We start from the raw sequence: 23074 nt of genomic DNA on the forward strand, positions 1-23074 counted from the left end.
ATATGATAGACTCATACCCAAAAAGACTCTGCTGTAATAAAATCAAAAGGTGCTTCAACAAAGTATTCTTTTAAGGGTGTGCACACTTAGGCAAAGAAATTTTATTTTTTTATTTTTTATTCCCTCCACCTAAAAGATTTCAATTTGTTGTACAGTTTATAGGTCACATTAACCACTACAATACAGGGCACTTTCGCCCCCCTTCCTTCCCAGCCCAATTTTCAGCTTTCATCGCTCTCGCACTTTCAATGACAATTGCGTGGTCATGCTACCCAAATGAAATTTTTATCATTTTGTTCGCACAAATAGAGCTTTATTTTGGTGGTATTTATTCACGACTCCGTTTTTTATTTTTTGCGATATAAGCACAAAAAAAGCGTAAATTTGGAAAAAAAAACAATATATCCTTTTTTCTATTTTAAAAGAAATTCAATAAAATCTAATTTTGTCATAAATTTAAGCCAAAATGTATTCTGCTACATGTTTTTGGTAAAAAAAAAATTCTGTTAAGTGTATAATAATTGGTTTGTGTGATCACGGACATATGTACGCAAATGATCATATACATATGTGTGCAGGTGATCACGTACATATTTGTGCAGATAATCATTGGAACATGTGATTTTAGTGGGACATATGTGGGGGACATGTGTGGTGATGTGTATTTTGGTGACATGTGTGTTTACACTGTGTGGTGATGTGTGTTTACACTAGACTGGTGATCAGTTAGTAAAAAGCTGTAAAAACAGCTCATACTCTGATCACCAGCCAGCTGCAGCGATCTGCTCTTCTCTCCTCAGCGATGACTTCTGTGTGAGGAGAGGAGGAGCCGATTGCCTAGCAACCGGCTGTTTGTTTACATCACATGACGGCCGTGATTGGACACGGCCGTAATGTGATCAGGAGGGCCAATCACAGAGCCCTCCTGCCGATCCGAGATGCGCCGTGTCCGGGTGACACGAGCACATTGGGATCGCGCCGCTGCGTGGGCACGCGCACGATCCCCCTCCTTCTGAAGGACGTTCCTGAACGTCCTCTCAGAAGTAGAGAGCTCCCACCCGGCCGTATATGTACATTGGCCGGGTGGGAAGTGGTTAAAGGTGGAAAAAGTTCTGATATTATTTATCTTTGCCTCATTTTTTTAGATCACAGAAACCTGACATTTAAAAAAGGGTGTGCAGACTTTTTATATCCACTATATATACCATATTTTTTGGTGTATAGCAAGCACTCCCCACCCCCCGAAAATAGGGGGCAAATCATGGGTGCGTGTTATACGGAGATAATGTACCTCAGAGGGGAAAGAGGGGGACGAGCACCGCCGGAATTTACCGATCCGCAATATACCGAACCGCAATCTCCTGTTTACCCAGCTTTAACTCGTCTCTCATGTCACACACACAGTCTGCCATCGGCATTGGACCAGTGTTCTGTCTATCACAGGAGCTGATCCAATGCTGGAGGCGGGACTGTGTATGTGATTGCCAACTGAGAGCCGAGTAAACAGGAGATGCCGGCTCGGTGATTTCCTCCACTGCATTGATGAGAAATGGTGAGGCTGCAGATTGATGGGGGATGGGCTGCAGATGGGTGCAGATCAGGCTGCATTGAAGCTACAGATGGGCTCAGATCAGGTTGCATTGAAGCTGCAGAAGGGCACAGATCAGGCTTCATTGAGGTTGCAGATGGGCACTAATCAGGCTGCATTGATGGGCACTGACCATTATTTTGCTTCAAAGAGGCTTATTAAAAAAAAAAAAAATGTTTTCCTGAAACTTCCCTCTTAAAGCGGAGGTCCACCCTAAAATTGAAGATGTGTGTTATACGCCGATAAATACAGTAGTTAATACAACTAACAAATGATATACTGTATATTTTTTGTGTGTCTTCCATATACCTATTTACTGGTACTGTGAGAGTGCATGTGGTATGATCAGTAATCACCTGTTCACTGATAATGGGGAATTCTAGGTTATCTACTTTTCTGGCTTCTCTTTAAAGTGTAAGTTCACCTTTACAGAAAAATCTGTAAGGTGAACTTACACAGGATCCCCTCCATACCCCTAGTCCCGCTGACCTGCAGCATGGTGATATTCCGTTCTGAGCCCCAGAATAGCCACTTCACGGCTCCAGGGCCTAGAAATCCCCTCAGCGTTCACTCTTCTTCTTCCCTGCTGAATGGACGGTCTACGCGGGTTCTGATCGGTCTGTTCCACCCATGTGACCAATTTGAATGCTCCTAAATGTACCTCCTGATGGGGGTATGCTTAGGAGATTAAGCTCCAGAGATTTCTAAGCCCCGGAGCCCTGAGGCGGCTATACCGAGGTTTAGAACAGGAGATTGCTGTGCTGCAGGTCAGTGGAACGGGGGCGGTGGTCCTGTGTAAGTTTGTTAAATCTGTCCGAAGTTATATGTCCTCCTGTCCTATAGGGAGCTGGCAATACTGCATCTGCTACATTGAAATCCCAAGCAGTGTTGTTAGCTCTGTCTGCATTTACCCCTTCTGAACTACAGAACCCCTGACACCTCCCCCCGTCTAATTTTTTTGTCAATAAAATAGGGAAGGGGGAGGCAGTGTCGTTAAGTATAAGGAGCATTCCCCTCTACTCATCTCCATCACATGAGGGAGGTGTTCCTGTACTATATTAAATGGTATCTACACTGTACTGTTGGGCGACTTATCTGATGGCCAATCAGTGGCCAACCAAAGAACCACACAAGGCAGGCTGACAATGCATCTCAGCCTTGGTTCACTCTGATGCGATTTTGGATGCATTCCAAAACGCATGAAATTGCATGATAACATAAGTGAAATAAAATGATTTTCTTTGAAGGACGCTCACATATATGCAGTCGGAATGCTATGCGTTACGTGATACAATATGTGTCCTTTGCGTGTTCGGAGTGGTGTGGTGTGATTTTGAGCTCCATATAGTCGAATGGAAACTGCATGCAAAATGTATATGTGTTAAAAATAATGTGATTCCAGTGCGATTTGTACAAGTTTGTGCAGTGTATCAAGAAAAAGAATATATCCAATTAGAATATTAACCACATCAGCTCACAGTGGATATGATCCTTGAAATTGCACAAGAAAACTCATTCAAATTGCACCATATCAGTGTGAATATAGCCTCTATTGTGAGACAAGGACTTATAGAGGAGTTTTAGCCTGCAGAAAAAAAAAATATACAAGGACACTATCAGCACCCCAATCCTATCCGTCCATCGACAAAGATCTTCCGGCTTGATGTTTTCTACTGCCCATGCGTGGTCTCGCTGTCTTCTGGGACCTGTGCCTCTCCCAGAAGGCATCGGAGGTGGGAAGGAGTAGGGGCTGGAAGTTTTGTAGATTGCCGCAGGATTGTAGCGATCTTACCCGGAAGTGTGAGCGGGTACCTGGTTTTGACAGGTATCTGAACCCCCCCCCCCCCCCCCAAAAGGTGCCAAATGTAGCACTGGAGGGGGAGAGGAAGCAAACAAGCGGAGCCTTTTGGGTGGTATTAGCCGCTTTGTACACACTGGCTGAAAATCTGCCAAAATTGGTCGTTTTGGCAGGAACAACCTCCTTTTGGCCTGTGCATACAACCGTCTGTCCTACAGATGCCAATCTCACAACCGGCTTCTGTCGAGTGGGCATGCTGGAAAACCAGCATCCAACCTGCATCCTATCAGTGCTGAGAGCCAATGGCTGCGAGCACTAATTAGTGTGTTCTGGCTGGAGGTACAGGCCCCCTGCCAGAATACAATAGCACAGTGGGGGAGATCACCACACTAACATCGCTTGTGTTAGTACGGAAATCTGTTTTTTTTCATACCCAGTTTAGTAGATGTAAGCCTGCAAACAGGAAGTGCTGTTATTGTCAGTATCTCTAGGAAAGAAAAATGTTTTATATTTTACAGAAGAAATGTTTTAATGAATGTATACACTGGGTGTAACATATACTAAAAAACTTGGTTTAGATCATCATTTTTAAAGAGCAACTGTCATCTCTGTGTCGCAGCGCCTCCTCCTCTGACCCGCTGTTAACTCACCGACGATACCATTCACTTTAGTGGACCGGCTGGTGAAGCAGCAGTGACACAACAAGGTGATGGACATGGCGGCAGCAGTTGAGTGGATGCCCACTAACAGGCACTGCCATGATGGATCTGAAATGACAGGTGCTCTTTAAATGAGGACTCATTCTTCTTGGAAGGTAGAATCTTTGGGGGGCGAGGCAGGGGAGAGGAAGTGCTTTTCATTGGTGAACATCCGCTTAAAAGGTAATCATAAAGAAAAGGCAAGGATTGCCTGATCCAGACCACTTTTGTTCAACTCAGATTATGATCTTGTGTTGCTCAGTTCCTGCCCGCTTGTCATGTGAAAGTAGCAATGATTAGAAAACCTGTTGCACACATTGATGTGGTCCAGCAACATTCTCTCCTGCTCTTCTCTCCCCACTGTGTTCCCTGCATGACCAAATGCCTCGTAAAGCCTATGGGTGGCTTTAATCTTAAGAATATAGTTTTGGGTTTGAGACATCAGTGTTCATACTGACTCCCAGTTATTTTAAACCACAGTAGACATCGACAACCAGATAGATTTATGGCGCGTACACACGACCGTATTTTCCGTCAGAATAAACTGTGACGGTTTTTCTGACGGAGTTCCGCTGAAACTGACTTGCCTAAACATGATCACACCACAAGTCTGATCGTTTAGAATGTGGTGACATACAACACGTAGTAACGGGACTAGAAAAAAGGAAGTTAAATAGCCAGTAGCCAATAGCTGCCCTTGCGAAGTTTTTGGCCTGTCGGAATAGCATACAGACGAACGGTTTTCCCAATAGGAGTTGATTCCGTGTTCTATTTCTAGGTCCACCAGAATTTTTGAAGAAAAAAGTCAGATGAAGCTCACACGATCGGAATATCCGATGAAATGATTCCGTCTGACCTTTTCTGCCAGAAAGTCTGGTCGTGTGTATGTGGCATGAGGCTCAATATTGAATAGCCATAAGGTGTTTTTTAATGGGGTGTCTCATTGTTTAATTTTATGCTGTTGGAAAAGTTTTAGCTCTATAAAAATTATTTGTTGCCTTTTTCTTTACAGATGGAGGAAAAGCGGAGGAAATGTTCAGTAAGCAGCGATGACTCCGACACCACTGACAGTAAGACATATTCTTTTTCTACGGTTGTGCTGAAAAACTAAGAACTGAATTTGAAGTATAAATCCACTTAGAATCCCTAACCCAAATCTTTATTAGGCCGGATCCGCTGCGTTTTCCCGCATCGCACACCTCCCGCCGGCAGTTCACACTGCCCTATGCGGATGGCTGGGAGTGTCAATGATATGTTAATGACACCCCCAGATCCGTACGCATATCACAGTGCGATCTGCCGACTCGCACAGGAATCGGATCGCATGGTGTCAACCCCCATGCGATCCGATTCTGTTGCGGACCAAAAAAAGGGTCCCGTGCGAGTTTGCTACGGGAGCGATGCGAATTCAGCCATACTATCTGTATGGCTGAACTCGCATCGCTACGGAAATCGGATGTGATTTGCGGTGCGAATCACATCCGGATCTCCCCCCACAGCAGTGTGAACCCAGCCTTAAAGAGAAAAAAATAACATGTTCGGTAAGGTTGAAATATAAGCTTCTTGAGGACGTGTGCAATATATATAGAAGTACAAATGATAAAGGAAAAAAAGGAAAATGAAAAAATGTAAGGGACTATAGCCGTAGGACTTTCCTCCAAAGGAAGTGAGGAGCAGCCAGGAAGACATAACTACTTGTTCATTGAGCGTTCCCAACAAGGAAACCCAGAATCCAGACCTAGTCTCACAAAAACATAGATAAAGTAAACCAAGAAAGGGGGAAAATCAGCGTCATCCTCATGAGAGGTGACCTCCCCCACGATAATGAGACATTAATTTTGTATGTCAATCCAATGCATTACAAAATACAATTTAAACCAAGTATCAGAAATAAGAGAACGTAGCCTACACCCTAAGGAGGGAAAGAAGACAAAAAGGAACAGGTATACCTTAACTTCTCACAAAACAAAAAAAATACAATTGCTCACACCAAGTCCCCCACTCGGTTAAAGCAAAAATAGCAGGCTAAAAAAGAGGGGGAAAGCGTGTGGGGGGGGGGGGTGGGGGGAATAAGCTATGGCCTTATCAGTCGCCAAAAGTAAGCCTTGTCTCACTGCTGTTGAGGCTGAATACACCGGAGGGATGGGTTAGTCAATTCTAGCAATGCCAAGTCCAGACTGGATGACACTCGTCCCAGATTTGTAAATGTATTCTAGCCACAATGCCTAGATCAGTGATGGCGAACCTTGGCACCCCAGATGTTTTGGAACTACATTTCCCATGATGCTCATCCACTCTGCAGTGTACTTGAGCATCATGGGAAATGTAGTTCCGAAACATCTGGGGTGCCAAGGTTCGCCATCACTGGCCTAGATGTTGGTAAGTCGCTCACAGCTGCCTTTACAGGTCGCAATCCAATCCTCAGCTTTCTCAATCTCATTCAGCCAATACATCCACTCCTCCCGGCCAGGAATATGCACGCGCTTCCAATAAATTGGGAGCAAACACTTGGCTGCATTCAACTAGTGAGGCAAAACGCTCCTTTTATACTGGCTAACTGGTAGAGGAGGGATGTGGAATAGAAAATTGATTGGAGAAATGTGGGTATCAAGACCAAAGATTTCATTTATCTGAGCCTTAACATCAACCCAAAAGGGTATGATCACAGGACGTTCCCACCACATATATAATAGCGTACCTCATTGACCACAGTTTCTTCAGCACAAATCAGAAGTAGAAGTATATATTCCTGACAAATCGGCGGGCACCCGGTACCAGTGTGAAAGAATATTATAATTTGTCTCCTGTGTTTTGGAGTCAATTGAGCTAGAATTAGTAAGCTGGTACAAGTGAGTCAGCTGGGTTGTGGTAAACTCAATCCCCAAGTCTCTTTCCCAGGCTCGTATATATGTGGGCTTGACATTAGAAATAGCAGAACCCAGCAGTTGATAGCCCTTGTACACACGGTTGGAGATTTCGACGGAATGTGTCCGATCGGACCGTTTTGTCGCATATTCCGACTGTGTGTGGTCTACATCGGACTGTTTCCGTCGGAATATCCGACTGACCAAGTTTTCCAACATGTCGGTAAAATTTTCAGACAAAATGCTCCGATCGGACATACTCCGATCATGTGTAGAGAATTCCGATCGGACAAAGTGCCACGCATGCTCAGATCAAATTCCTACACCAAAGCTATTGGCTACTAGCGTGAACATAGTCTGTCGTAACGAAATAACGTCATCACGTCGGATTTTCCGACAACTTTGTCCGACCGTGTGTATACAACAGTTTTGGACAAAATCCGTTGGACAAAATCCGACGGATTTGGTTGTCGGAATCTCCGACCGTGTGTACAAGGGCATAGTGTTTAGGAACGGTGTAGGTTCCTCCGCTATGAAAAGAGTTTTAAAATATGTGAGAGAGGATATATCTCCGATAGTACAGCCATATAACTGAAAGAAGTGGTAAAGTTGTTTGTACCTCCAGAAGCCCACATATGAACCACCATGTCGCACCAACAAAGACTCGTAGGCCAACAGCTTACCACTCTTCATGAGCTTACCACAGCTGGTATTGCAATCGTCAACCCAAAGCCCAAGGAGGGCCATTTCTTCCCAAGGGGGATCCATAGAAACCCCTCTAGTAGAGCCTGAGGGGGCCAGACCAGCATCTGGTTAATCTGATCCCAGACTTTAAGAGCATGTGTTCAGGTTAATGTACTATCTCACAATCCTCTATGCTTCCGAGACAAACATGGGGCATACGATAGGTTCCTGCCTGCCATACACTTCTTCAAGGAAACACAGAGCTTCAATTGAGTATGGAAACGCCAGTTTAAGTTTCGCTGGAGAACAATAGCCCTATAATATCTTCGAATGTCTGGGATTCCCAAACCGCCTAGGTGTTTTGAGCATCTTGGCACTCTCAGAGCGATTTGTGGTCTCCTCGCCTTCCAGACAAACCCTGATAGCAAGCTAGATAATTGGGCAAAGAAGCTTCTAGGCAAAGGCACAGGAATCATCTGCAGGTAGAAAATTAACCTTGGAAGGATATTCATTTTTATAATGTTTACCCACCCCAACCATGTAAAGGCTGTCTTGGTCCATGATAAGTCATGCCTGACCATAGCCAATAATGTAGGATAAATGGCAGTGTATAGGGTGTCAAAACAGTCAGTGAGCTGAATACCCAAATATTGCAAAAAGGACTTGGCCCAAGTAAAGGGGAAAGCAGACTAAAGGTTACTTGATTAATGAGGAGGGCACCTGAATGGGTAGGATCTCTGATTTTGCAAAGCTAATCTTAAAAATGGAAAATGTCTCAAAGTGCTGAAGTTCTCGCAACAGGTTAGACAATAAGGTCAGGGTATCCATGAGATCAAATAGTACATCGTCCACATAAACTGACAGCTTATGTTCAGTGTTTCCAACTTTCAAACCTCTAATATCAGGGTTTTGCGTGCACAGTGCGTAAAAGAGGCTTGAGAATCAGCAAAGAGTAGTGAGGGGCCATTCCTGATCAAGAACCTGGAGGAGAAAAATCTGTTAACTTTCACCTGAGCACTTGGGGTAGAATACAGAGCCATGATCCAAGCTAACATATTCTTTCCCAATCTCAGGGTTTCCAACACTGCCTTAATGTAAGACCAATCGATGCAGTCAAATGCTTTTTCTGAATCCATGGAGAGAATCAGGTAAGGTAAAGGCTCCCTACAGTTCCTGGCCCAGCGTATGAGTTGGCTAGCCCTGATAGAATTATCTCTGGCTTTGCGGCCAACTATAAATCCCACTTGGTCTGGATGTATAATATGGGGCATGATATGTTTCAAGCGATTTGCCCACATTTTTGCAAATTTTTTTATATCCGCTTTAAGTAGGGATATGGGGCAGTAGCTTTGTGGTACAGTAGGGTCTTTACCTTCCTTCAGGGTCACTGAGATGTGTGCCAATATGGCCTCCGTAGGAATTTGATTGCCCCCTGCTATGGCAATAAAGTAACTGTACAAGCGTCCCAGCAATAGTGGGAGAAACGTATTATAATATGCCTTAGTAAACACATGCAGGCCAGGACTTTTTCCAATATGCAGGGACTTCACTGTAGATTTGATTTCAATAAGAGTATGGGGATATAGGCCAGCTGTGGCCAAGTAGTCGTGGTTACTGGCCAGCTTCACTGCCTGGGCACCTGGAGATGAGTCTGAGCCTAAATTATAAAGTTCAGCATAATAATCACGGAACCCCAAGGCAATTTTAGAGAATTGGCAGTGCCTCTCTGGAGTGAAGTTTATGATGGCATACAACCACATTTATTTCTGTGTTCATAGAATTTATGAGATAGGTAGCGATAGTGGTTACGGACTTGGCGGTCCAGCAAGTGTGAATAGAGCTCTCGAAGTTCAGTCTACTTGGTCAGTGCCTCTGGGTTTCCACTATGCTTTTACCGAAGTTCGGCCTGTTGAAGGGCACAAAACACCCTTTGAAAATCAGCCTAGCGTGCTTTCTTACGCTTAGGAAATCAATTCTCCCCTCACTAAAGCCTTGTGGGCTTCCCAGACAATCCCTTCGATAAGGTCTTCTGTAGTTTTCTGCAAAAGAATGGGTCCATACCTTGGTGACCCTTGAAATCACTGCAGTATCATCCAAGAGTTTCTCGTTCAGCCGTCAAGACCAGGCCCTATGGCCAAAGCGAGAGTAACAGTGACTGGTGCATGGTCTAAGATGCTAATGTGCTCAATGGACGCTGACGGCGCATGAGTGGATAGGTCGTCTTGAGACGTGTCAAGTAGAGGGCCAGGGCTTACATTAAATTGCCCCCTAGGATCAGGGAGCCTTCTCTTAACTCCGCCAGTTGTTCCATAACTGCATCAACAAAGGTGAGCTGGTTAGTATTAGGAGCATAAATAGTGGTGAACATAAACTTTTTTCAGCAATGGTCCCCTTCAAGAAAACGTATCAACCCTGAGGGTCTACTCGATGCCTTGTGGGCTGGAAGGGACAGGATTTATGATACATGGGATCTACTGAGAAACCACTGGCTGTACAGATGGGTAGGTAATTTAACTACTGACTGGGAAGTAAAATGCATCTCCTGCCGAAGAATCACCTGTGCCTTTTTTCATTTTTAAAATTCCCACCACAGCTCCTTACATTTGCATGTAGGACCGAGACTTCAAACAGTATAGGAAATTACCTTAAGAGATGCCATTATTGTTTAGGAGGACAGACAGGCCACCCAGAGTGCCAGTGAGCTTGGTGTGAGTGATATGGTGAGAGTTATGTCCTGATAAGGAGGATGCAAAAAAGAAAAACATTAAAAAAGAAAAATAGACATATATATGCTACACTGAAAACATGAAAATCACAATGGATTGGTGATAACCAATCCAGCAATTGAAATTGTTAACCAATCCAACAATTGAAATTGAAATGTGCTCAGGGCACAGCTCCACTAGGGAGGGGTCCCCAAGACCCAGCCTGTAGTCCCAACAGGGAAGTACACCCTGTAGGGTATGGCCTACGTGGGGAACGTGAACCGGCATGAAAAAGACGAGAGGGGAGCAACCCCTGTCCACCGCTTTTACATGTGCATCATTGGAGAGGGGAGGTTATCATAGGGTTCCCACAGGCTCAGGTCCAAGGCCAGGACAGCAAGTCAAATGCACAATAAACAGGAACTGAGGTAGTGCCGGCATGAGGTGAAGTCAAACAGGAGTCTGACATTTCTAGTCCAGCCTTGGTTACTATCGGGGTCATTTTCATCAGGCCTTGACGTGCATGGGTTAGCACAACCTCACAAATGAGGGGGAAAAATGACCTTCAGAAAACAGGATCACCTCCAAGTAAACAGGGAAACTGTACAGACATGTCTGGGGAATGCAGGGGCCAGGAGAGGAACCTAACATTGGACGCTGGCAACCCCTTTTGCGGGTTTTGCTCCTGGCAAGTAGCCAGGGCTGGGGAAGCTGGATAGCGGGGAAGTCCAGCGATCCTCTCCAATCTGAAAAATCAACGGGGTCCAACTCAAGAGCAGATCAAAAGTGCGGAAGATCATCTTTTGGTGTGCAATGTGACCTGTCGGCCATCTTTGGTCACCTGCAAGTTAAAGGGAAAGCCCCAGCGATAGGTTAGGCCCTCCTTCTGAATGGCATCCAGTATGGGTCAAAGTGCCTTGCGTTTCTTCTATCATTCTATTTTGATAGAAGAAAGGGCATGCCCCATCAAAACCAAAGTATGGTCGTCTGCGCAATTTCTGCATAATGCGGTCTTTAAGAGTGTTTTTATATACTTTACAAATAACATCCCTAGGGTAATCCACATCTTGAGGGAGGTCTGAGGGCCCTATGGGCCTGGTTAATTTTGATAGGAGCAGTGTCGGGCAGTTCCAGTATTTCTCTAAATATACCAACCAGAGTAGGGATAATCAGTGTTGCCAACCTAGCAGATTGAAATTTACTGACACAACACCCAAAATTTACTGGCAAAAAACATATTTCTTATTTTATTTTGGATATAGTAAGTAAGTAGCTCAGGGACAGGACTCAGGAGGGCAAGAAATTAGAATGGGCGCACACACATAGAATTTACTCTCACAGCGACACTGACAGCAGTGTGCAGCAGCAAAGATGATGATAAGACCTCTCTGACATGTCCCCTCCACAGTGACAGTCTCTCTCCAAGCCAAGCGCTCCCTCCAGTTCACTCCAGTCTATACAGCACAAATGGTCCCGGCCCCAGCTTGCCTTGCTCCCATACCGCACACGAGTCTCTGGCCGCTCTGCTTGGCTCCATTGCACCATGACATCACACGACATGCTCAGGCACCCGCCTCTTCCAGAGCTGCTTGATCACACTGTAGCAGGCACTGGGATAATCTCAGCCAAGTCCAGACCAAGCCCAGCGTCAGAGCCATATTTTTTACTGGCAACCTTTTACTTTTGCTGGCAGGAGAAAATTGCCTGTTTTTTTACTGGCTGACAGTAAAAATACTGACAGTTGGCAACACTGGGGATAATATCTTTGGGAGCCGTGGCTTCTGTCAGGCCACAAATACAGATATTTGCCCACCGGCTGTGGTTCTCAAAATCATCTAACTGGCATAGCAAAGTCTAAGTTTTTGGATCCTGTGCTCCACATCTGGTCTGAAGCAAAGACATAGTGGGAAGTAACTCATCAAATCTTTGTTCAAGTGTCTCTAATCTCATCCCCAACTGCATGGTGTCAGATTTGAGCTGGACAGTGTCCTCTTTGAGAGCTTTCTCTACACTATTAGCAAACCCTTTCAGGTCTTCTTGGGTAGGGAGAGACCAAATATGGAGTTTTATATCTCCATCCTCCAGGAGGTCTGCCATGTCAGAGACTCTATCCTGGGAGGCTGTGGAGCCAGGAGAGGCAGGTGGAGCCGAATCACTTTCTGACAACAGGGATGGTATTGTAGAGGCTGTAATCTGTGAGAGCTGGGACGCATGTTTCTGTACAGCCTGCCTTAGTGGTGGGAGCCCTTGCAAACACTGATCTCCCAGTATAGCTTTCAATAAAGCAGCTGCCCCTGCCTTGAATGATTGGTCCTCAGTGGCTGAGAGGAGGTCTCCCGCCGCTGGGACAACTGTAGCTGAAACACCCGGCAAGCTTTTTGCACAATCCCATCGCATGCTGTCGTGTCCAGTCATTTATGGATGTGGCCTTTAGAAATTTGATTTTGTTGTCCGTATTGATGCACACAGGATTTTCCTCCTCCAGATTCCAATTTATGAGAGTATCTTTTAATCCCTGCACCAAAGCTTCATCAGTGTGGTTCTTGGGAGGAAAACCCAGTTTGTAGGCACCGACTTTTCATCTCAAATAGGGCCGAAACAACTAATCGATTAATCGACAACTAATCGATTATGAAAATAATCGATTGCTATTTTCATAATTGATTAATTGGCCACTAACATAATGGGGTTAAAAAAATAAAAATAAATTAGCCCTTTATAGTACAAAAAGAGCAAATCGCGACTGTAAATATTACTTTCACTGTCCCATAGTAAAAAATTAACCCCTTAGCCCTTGTACACACGGTCGGACATTCCGACAGAAAATGTCTGATCGGACCGTGTTGTTGGATAATCCGGCAGTGTGTGGGCTCCGACGGCAAAGTTTTAGAGCTGGGCTATAAAACTTTCCGACAACATGATCCGATCGGACTTTGTCCGATTGTGTGTAGAGAATTCCGATCAGACAAAGTGCCATGCATGCTCAGATCAAATTCCTAGACCAAAGCTATTGGCTACTAGCATGAACGTAGTCCCATCGTAACGAAATAACGGCATCACGTTACGTACGATCGGATTTTCCGACAACTTTGTCTGACCGTGTGTATGCAACACAAGTTTCGGACAAAATCCGACGGATCCGACGGATTTTGTTGTCGAAATGTCCGACCATGTGTACAAGGGCTTACAGTTGCGATTATTTGCTATTTTTGTACTAATTTTTGTTTTTTTAACCCCATTATGTTACTAAACATCTCAGGCCTGGGTCATACCTTTTTTGGTGCTTTTTGCAGAAACACAGTTAATTTACATGGTTTTCTATGGGATATGTTCACATCCATGATTTTTTCAGCTGCTGTGTATTTGGAAAAGACAAGGACTTTTTTTTTAACGCAAGATGGTGCTATTTTGGTTTTTTGGTTCAATAAACTTCAATGGAGAAGCTGCAGAAAAGTATGTAATAACACAATTTGTGTTTTTTAATCTGCCCAACAACAAATTGGCCCAAAAAATTTTTTTAAAATGCAAATCGCAGCAAAATTACCTTTTTTTTTTTTTTAATTAAAGGTTAGTAACCGATTAATCGAAACAATAATCGGCCAACTAATCGATTATGAAAATAATTGTTAGTTGCAGCCCTAATCTCAAAATCATTAGTAATGAAATGGATCATTATGCTCATGTATGGTTCCATTGCTCTGCTGGGCCATAAATCTGAAGTTGCTGGAAAATTATGTACATCTCGCAGTCCTGTTTCAAGGCATTTCTTGTACAGAGCAGGGATTGCAACACGTGAAAACTGTTTACGAGAGAGCACGCAATAGCGCTTATCAAGGGCTTGAATTTGTTATTTGAAGACGTCTTTTTCAACAGTGGTCACGGAAGCCATATCTTTAGCCAGGTGAAATGCAATTGCGTCCGTTATTTATTTGAGCCTGGGAAAGGTTAAGTATGGTGCTGCATTTAATAATTTGCTTTAATTGATGTTTGTTTTGTCTGGTTGCAGGTACTTTGTAATACTGTTTATATGTGATTGATAACATTTCAGGTGAATAAACAGATTGGTTCTTTAACCCTTTGGTGCAGAAATAATGGCTAAACATTGCTTGCAGTGTATGTTTTGCTGAGTATCATCTGGTTTGAAACCAAAATAAGCCCACACTTCAGAATTAGATCCTTTTTCGGTACTAAAACAATATCCAGGTTTTTATCAGACTTACTTGTGCATTGCTCTGCCTCACTCATTCTTCTACTCTGTTTAATTTCTGTTTGTTTCTAATTTCTCAATCGCGACTGTCGCATACACTGTTCTGATGCAGTTAACACAAGCACATCTGGCTCGCACAATACACAATATGATGTCAAGGAGTCATTACGCCCGTTGTGAGCGATTGCATGTTATCTCGAGAACAACTGAGAGTTATGCTTTGCTCCTGTCCTTGAAAATATAATGAAATCATAGAAATGCTGAATTAAAGTGGTTGTAAAGTCAAATTTATTTTTTTATCTTAATGCATTCTATGCATTAAGATAAAAAGCCTTCTGTGTGCAACAGTCCCCCTAATACTTACCTGAGCCCCATCTCCATCCAGCGATGTCCACGAGTGCCTCAGCTGATTTTACAATCACTTTAAGATCATGTGGGGGGTCAAATCGAGAACGCGATTATTTAATGATTAATGATGCAGCTCATTCACACTGTATATATATTTAAGAAAAGCAGTAAATGCCAAGGGAAGGTGGTGTGGGACTGATATATGATATGTATTGCATTGTATTAAAGTTTGATTAAATCAATAAAATAAAAATCGGGACAAGGGACATTACTCCTCTTCACTGAGATGTGTCTCTTGTGCTGCTGTGTCCTCCTTTTGCTGAAACCTTCCTCCTCTGATGCCCCTAACCTTCCGATCTTCCAGGGGGGATAATAGATATAAGGGGCCTGACTATCCCTGCCCTTTCCATCCAGATTCTCCACTCATACAAGCCACTACTACAGTTTCCATGAATGGGCTGTAATCTATAGTGCCTTGAAAAAGTATCCATACCCCTTGAAATTTTCCACATTTTGTCATGTTACAACCAAAAACATAAATGTATTTTATTGGGATTTTATGTGCAAGACCAACAAAAAGTGGCACACAGTTGTGAAGTGGAAGGAAAATGATTAAGTGGTTTTCAATTTTTTTTACAAATATCTGAAAAGTGTGGAGTGCATTTGTATTCAGCCACCCTGAAACAATACGTTGTAGCACCACCTTTCACTGCAATTACAGCTGCAAGTCTTTTTGGAGTATGTCTCTACCAGCTTTACACATCTAGAGAGTGACATTTTGCCCATTCTTCTTTGCAAAATAGCTCAAGGTTTGTCAGATTAGATAGAGAGCATCTGTGAACAGCAATTTTCAAGTCTTGCCACAGATTCTCAATTGGATTTAGGTCTGGACTTTAACTGGGCCATTCTAACACATGCATATGCTTTGATCTAAACCATTACATTGTAGCTCGGGCTGTATGTTTAGGGTCACTGTACTGCTGGAAGGTGAACCTCTGCCCCAGTCTCAAGTCTTTTGCAGACTCTAACAGTTTTTTTTTCTAGGATTGCCCTGTATTTCGCTCCATCCATCTTCCCATCAACTCTGACCAGCTTCCCTGTTCCTGTTGAAGAAAAGCATGGTGTGTTTAGGGTGATGTGCACTGCTAGCTTTCTACCACATGTAGCGTTTTGCTTTGAGGCCAAAAAGTTCAATTTTGGTCTCATCTAACCAGAGCACCTTCTTCCACATGTTTGCCTTGTCCCTAACATGGCTTCTCGCAAACTGCAAATCAGACTTATTATGGCTTTCTTTCAACAATGGCGTTCTTGCCACACTTCTCTAAAGGACAGATTTGTGGAGTGCACGACTAATAGTTGTCCTGTGGACAGATTCTCCCACCTGAGCTGTGGATCTCTGCAGCTCCCCCAGAGTAACCGTGGCTTCTTCTCTGATCATGCTCTCCTTGCCCAGCCTGTCGGTTTAGGTGGACAGCCATGTCTTGGTAGGTTTGCAGTTGTGCCATACTCTTTCCATTTTCAGATGATGATTTGAACAGTGCCCTGTGAGATTTTCAAACCCTGCTTTAAACTTCTCAACAACTTTATCCCTGACCTGTCTGTTGTGTTCCTTGGCCTTCATGATGCTGTTTGTTCACTAAGATTCTCTAACAAACCTCTGAGGGCTTCACAGAACAGCTGTATTTATACTGAGATTAAATTACATGCAGGTGGTCTCCATTTACTAATTCGGTGACTTCTGAAGGCAAAATATTCCACTAGATTTTAGTAACCGGGTAAAGGGGGTTGAATACAAATGCACACCACAGTTTTCAGATATTTATTTGTAAAAAATGTTGAATATCATTTCCTTCCACTTCATAATTATGTGCCACTTTGTGTTGGTCTATCACATAAAATTTCAATAAAATACATTTACGTTTTTGGTTGTAACTAGGGTTGCACCGATACTGATACTAGTATCGTTATCGATGCCGATACCGAGCATTTGCAAGAGTACTTGTACTCGTGCATATGCTCTGATGCCCCATCCAATACCTGGGCAGTCGGGATGATCGGTGCGGTGGTGGGAGCCATTGCAAGCACTGATCTCCCGGTATAGATTTCAATAAAGCAGTTGGCGGCTGCTTCTTCTCCTCTCCCTCCCATGGCTTTCAGCTGCTTTATTGAAATCTATACAGGGAGATCAGTGCTTGTAACGGCTCCCACCACTGCACCGGTTATCCCCTGACTCCTGTGTCCTCCTCCGTGCCCCTAAGGTCCCCTGCCATGTCCTCCTCCTCTCCCCCTCTGCTCCTTCTCTGCTCCCCCTCTGTGTCCTCCTCTGCGCCTTCTCCGCTCCCCATCTGTGTCCTCCTCTGCGCCTTCTCCACTCCCCATCTGTGTCCTCCTCTGCGCCTTCTCCACTCCCCATCTGTGCGCCTTTTCCGCCTCCCCATCCATGTCCTCCTCTGCTCCTTCGCCACTCCCCCTCTATCTCCTCCTCTGCACCTTCTCCACTTCCCCTCTGTGTCCTCCACACCTTCTCTGCCCCCCTCTCCCTGCTTCCCCTTCGTTTCCTCCTCCACCCTTTCTCTGTTCCCCCTCCGTGTCATCCTCCGCTCCTTCTCTGATCCCCATCCATGTCCTCCTCCGGTCCCCCCCACCCCAGATCTGTCAAGATGGAGAGTGGAGGAAGGAGCTGGGAAATCTGTCCTTTACTGGCTCCTTCCTTTTCCAAATGCACAGACTGCACATTCATAACTGAGCAGAGCAGCACAAACTGTGTTTACAATGCTTCAGTTTATGAATGGAGAGGAAGTCTGTAATCAGTATCGGCAAGTATGTGAAAAAAAAGTATCAGTACTTGTACTCGGTCTTAAAAAAGTGGTATTGGTGCAACCCTAGTAGTATAGAAAATTTCAAGTGGTACTTTTTCAAGGCACTATACATAGAAGACAGGTGGATAACTGATAGATCCATGCCCTTCATTTATTCTGTTCCATTCCAGCTGCAGTATTGGCTTCTACAAATAGAGCAGCTGGGCAGATCCTGACAATTTTTCAAATGCACATTTAAATGTCTGTAGCTCCTTGTGCTTGTGAGTACAAAACATCAGATTTCTACTTTTAGCGTGTTATTGGAGTAAAATTTTAAGCATAGCTAATGCCAAAACCTTTTATTTCATTTTGCATAGAGTAGGGGAGGGTTAAAACCGCTGTCTGTTTTTTCTTACCATCTCTTTCTAATAAGAGACATTTCCCTTCACTTACTGGCTGTAGACTCAAAAGGACTTGAGAAAATACCTTTCCATTGTGAGGGAAATCGCCTCTTATGCCTTGTACACACGGCCGGACATTCTGACCACAAAATCCGTCTGATTTTTTCCGACTGATTTTGTCCGAACCTTGTGTTGCATACACACGTTCAGACAAAGTTGTCGGAAAATTGAGGCTAGTAGCCAATAGCTTTGGTCTCGTAATTTGATCTGAGCATGCGTGGCACTTTGACCGATCAGAATTCTCTACAGACAATCAGAAAAAGTCTGATCGCATTTTTTTGTCGGAAAATTTGAGATCCTGCTCTCAAATTTTTTCCGTCTGAATTTCCGATTGAAAAAGTCAGATAGAGCCCACACGATCGGATTTTCTGACAATATAACCCGATCGGACCTTTTCCGTCGGAATTTCCGACCATGTGTACAAGGCATTAGTGTCAGAGGACAATAAGAGAGAATTCATCTCCCTGACAGGGGCACAAACAGTCATAAGAACCTGATGATGGCTGAAACCACTCACCTGAAAAGATGAGTGATCCATCAGATTGATCATAAGTCTGACCCAGTTAATTGCTAGAAGATCTAGAATAAATTGTACTTTTGTACAATTGGGGACCAAGTAGGAAATGGTTAAAAACTTTTTTTTTTTTTTTTTAACATGGGTGTTCCGTAGGGAGGGAAAGGTTAAGTTATGTTGGCGATAGATGGATCAAAATTCAGTTGGTTCAGCAGGGACCATCTGAATCTCAGTCAGTGTGTGGCCATCCCTGTTTGACAGAAGCCAAACATTAGATCAACTTCTGTCAAAAGGACATGCTGCATAACTTTTGTCGATCAATGGCTGCGTCCAGGAATCTGTGTATTCCGACAGCGCCAGGTCCTGCTGACCGTATACAATGTCCCAGTGGTGGGATTCCTCCATTATTCTCATTTTATGTGATTTGGAGGAATCTGTTTCTTTTTTGTTCACTGAACAAAAAAAAAAAAACTCCTCTTCCTATGGACAGCTACCACTGGATAAAGTGTCTTCATGGGAAGATTTCCCCTCTACTCCTGTCCCTGTTCCCAGAGAAAAGAGTAAATCTATTCCATCAGGGTCACAAACAGTGATAAAATCTTGACAGGGGTTCTAATTCTTCACCACTCTGTCCAAAAAAAGTTTGGGCTTTAGATACACTTTTACTATCTGTAACTATTCCATGCACTTGGGAGATTCACTTCTGCACAATAAAGCACCCCTCCATGCACATGCTAATGTTTTCATCTGTACATGGACAGACGCACAGCACTGTGCACAGATTATCTGGTGTGTGTGTGTGTGTTTTATTTATATATATATATATATATATATATATATATATATATATATATATATGAGCACCGACACCTCTCGCAGGCACAGGTCCTGGCTGGGGGGGAGCAGTGCCACTCAGATATTGGTGGTGTTTGCACCCCTTTCAGTGGACATTCACTGTTACAGACAGTGCAGCTGATTGCTGTTGTCACAAATGTAGACAAAGACCCAGGACAGAGAAAGTTATGCTACTCACTTCTTTTGCCGAGTTCTGACTGATGACATCATCTAATGCAGAGCCCCGCAGAGGAAGTGAGTAGTGTAAGTGTTTTTTCTGCTCTGGCTGCTTATTTACATGTGACAGCAGTGATTAGCTGAGCTGTCAGTCACTGAAGTTACTGAAGGTATGCACTGACAGGCGCTCCGAATGGGATACAGCATTGCTAAAGGTGGAAATAACTCTTCTCACATAGGGGCTAACAAGCTAAACGATGACTGCGATCAGTGGTGGGTCTGCGCTGGCGGAGGTCTGAAACTGGTAACGTTATATTAAGGCTGGTAACATTATATTAAGTGTTAACCCAAAAATAAAAATCCTGATTCCTTAAAGCATGTTTTACAGCACAGTGCTTGTGCTGTGTCATTTGGACCCCTCTATCACCTGCAATACCTGGCTGATCCTGCCTGGCTATACCCTTCCCCCTGTAAACTGACCACGGTGTATCATAGCTGCTGAGCCCTGACAACTTGGTCAGTTTACGTGCTTCCATCATCCGCAGCCCTGCTCTGTCTCCTCCGTTCTCTCCACCCCCCGGATATCAGCTCCGTGTCCGTGTCACTCTGCTCCCCGCCCCGCTCCCCTCCTAAATAATGCTGCAATATACCTGTTTCAGAGCGTCACGTGATTCACCGTGTTTCCTCTCTCGCATTACAGCTGTAGCAGATAGGGCCATCTCTCTCCTCCTCTCCTTCTCTTCTTCTCCCCTCCTGGCTGAAGTCAGTGGGGGGATCCTCTACCCTGTCCACTGCAGCTATCAGGCCCAGAGAGGAAAGACCCTGTTGTGGGCTGACAACACACATAATTTTTGTGGGCGTTTTCTTTTGCTCCTGCTCTCCCATTTTTAAAACGCTAATCATTCTGTAGTAGGAGGTCTAATTAGACTCCTTGAGACACAGGAAATATGTGCATGATGGCTCTGCATTTCTGACATGATCAACAGTTATGTTTTCTGCACTTGTCAGATAGTATAGTATATTTAACAGATAGTATAGTATAGTATATTTAACAGACCAATAGCGAGCAAATTCAGTATTGAAGTTTACATGCACTTTGGTTTGCTATTCTATGTTTGTTTCCTTACCTCACATATCTATTATGTATTTACTGCAGGTCACACAACGTCATGGTCAAGGTGTTCCAAAATACCAACCACAAAAACCACCTGTGCCAGGCAGAAGGAGAAGAAGCCATCGGAGGTTTGTTGTTTTTTGCTCACATTTTAAAGATCCCACTACATATTTATCATTAAATATTCATGCTGCCTGATCCTTGTTAACATAGCTGCACTTTGATGACCAATGCAGCCCTGTGTTTCTTTGTAACAAATAACACAATTTAGGCTCCATGCACACTAGCATTTTTAACCACTTCAGCTCCGGACCAATAAATACCTTAAGGACCAGAGGTCTTTTTGCAATTTCGCACAGCGCTGCTTTAACTGGTAATTGCGCGGTCATGCAATATTGCACCCAAACGAAATTTGCGTCCTTTTCTTCCCACAAATAGAGCTTTCTTTTGATGGTATTTGATTGCCTCTGCGATTTTTTTTTTTTGCGATATAAATGGAAAAAGAGCGAAAATTTTGAAAAAAAGATATTTTCTTCTTTTTGTTATAAGAAAAATCGAATAAACTAAATTTTAGTCATACATTGAGGGCAAAATTTATTCAGCCACATGTCTTTAGTAAAAAAAATGTCAATAAGCGTATATTTTTTGGTTTGCGCAAAAGTTATAGCGTCTACAAACTAGAGTACATTTTCTGGAATTTACACAGCTTTTAATTTATGACTGCCGATCTCATTTCTTGAGGTGCTAAAATGGCAGGGCAGTACAAATCCCCCCCAAATGACCCCATTTTGGAAAGTAGACACCCCAAGGAAATTGCTGATGGGTATGTTGAGCCCATTGAATATTTATTTTTTTTGTCCTAAGGGATTGAATAATGACAAAAAATAAATAAAAATTTTTTTTTACAAAAAGTTGTCACTAAATGATATATTGCTCACACATGCCATGGTTATATGTGGAATTGCACCCCAAAATATATTCCGCTACTTCTCCCGAGTATGGGGATACCACATGTGTGGGACTTTTTGGGAGTCTAGTCGCGCACGGCACCCCGAAAACCAATCACCACCTTCAGGATTTCTAAGGGTGCAAATTTTTGATTTAACTCCTCACTACCTATCACAGTTTAGAAGGCCAAAATAGCACAAAACCCCCCAAAATGACCCCATTTTGGAAAGTAGACACCCCAAGCTATTTACTGAGAGGCATGTTGAGTCCATGGAATATTTTATATTTTGCCACAAGTTGCGGGAATATTACAAACTTTTTTTTTTTTGCACCAAGTTGTCACTAAATGATATATTGCTCACACATGCTATGGGCATATGTGAAATGACACCCCAAAATACATTCTGCTGCTTCTCCTGAGTACGGGGATACCACATGTGTGGGACTTTTTGGGAGTCTAGTCGCGCACGGCACCCCGAAAACCAATCACCACCTTCAGGATTTCTAAGGGTGCAAATTTTTGATTTAACTCCTCACTACCTATCACAGTTTCGAAGTCCATAAAATGCCAAAATAGCACAAAACCCCCCCAAATGACCCCATTTTGGAAAGTAGACACCCCAAGCTATTTACTGAGAGGCATGTTGAGTCCATGGAATATTTTATATTTTGCCAAAAGTTGCGGGAATATTACAAACTTTTTTTTTTTTTTGCACAAAGTTGTCACTAAATGATATATTGCTCACACATGCTATGGGCAGAAGTCAAATTACACCCCAAAATAAATTCTGCTGCTTCTCCCGAGTATGGGGATACCACATGTGGGGGACTTTTTGGGAGCCTAGCCACGTACGGGACCCCGAAAACCAAGCACTGCCTTCCGGATTTGAATATAAAATGCTACCAAAAAACCTGTTAGCGATGGCAGGGATCAGGCCTGACTCTGCGATCGCTGCAGTTATGTGTTTAGTGTTTTGTAAGTGACAGTGATCGATCGATACTGCACTTGGGTGGGCTGGGCAGAGGGGCAAAACGCAGGTGCCAGCAGGTATTTGGGCTGATCCCGCTAACAATGCGTTTTTTTGGAACCCTAAACTGCTGGGGACGCTAGTATAGATCTGATCAGATCAGATATTGATCTGTTCAGATTCTATACCACTACGGGAGGTGTATGCTTTGTGTGTGGGTGTTAGCGGTACTGGCACTAACCTAGCGCTGCCTGGGGCGACGCAGACCCTGACCCTAAAACCTAATTAATATCACCCGCCGGGTGATCAGGGGGTTAAACCTTTATTGGGTAATAAATGGTGGGTGCCCTGATGCTATAAAAAACAAA

General features: G+C 43.7%; 1 protein-coding gene across 1 annotated transcript in view; it reads left to right on the top strand.

Annotated features, from left to right (window-relative positions):
• Nucleotides 1–23074, top strand: part of JADE2 (jade family PHD finger 2) — an 855152-nt gene that overhangs the window by 201850 nt on the left and 630228 nt on the right. The window contains exons 2-3 of the mRNA XM_077473934.1: nucleotides 5097–5154; nucleotides 20833–20918. Of these exons, the coding sequence (XP_077330060.1) occupies nucleotides 5097–5154; nucleotides 20833–20918 (144 nt within the window). The remainder of the gene's footprint in view (nucleotides 1–5096; nucleotides 5155–20832; nucleotides 20919–23074) is intronic.

Source organism: Lithobates pipiens, unplaced genomic scaffold, assembly GCF_037356315.1.
Source record: "Lithobates pipiens isolate NorthernLeopardFrog02 unplaced genomic scaffold, aLitPip1_a1.2 Scaffold_8, whole genome shotgun sequence".
Lineage (NCBI taxonomy): Eukaryota > Metazoa > Chordata > Amphibia > Anura > Ranidae > Lithobates > Lithobates pipiens.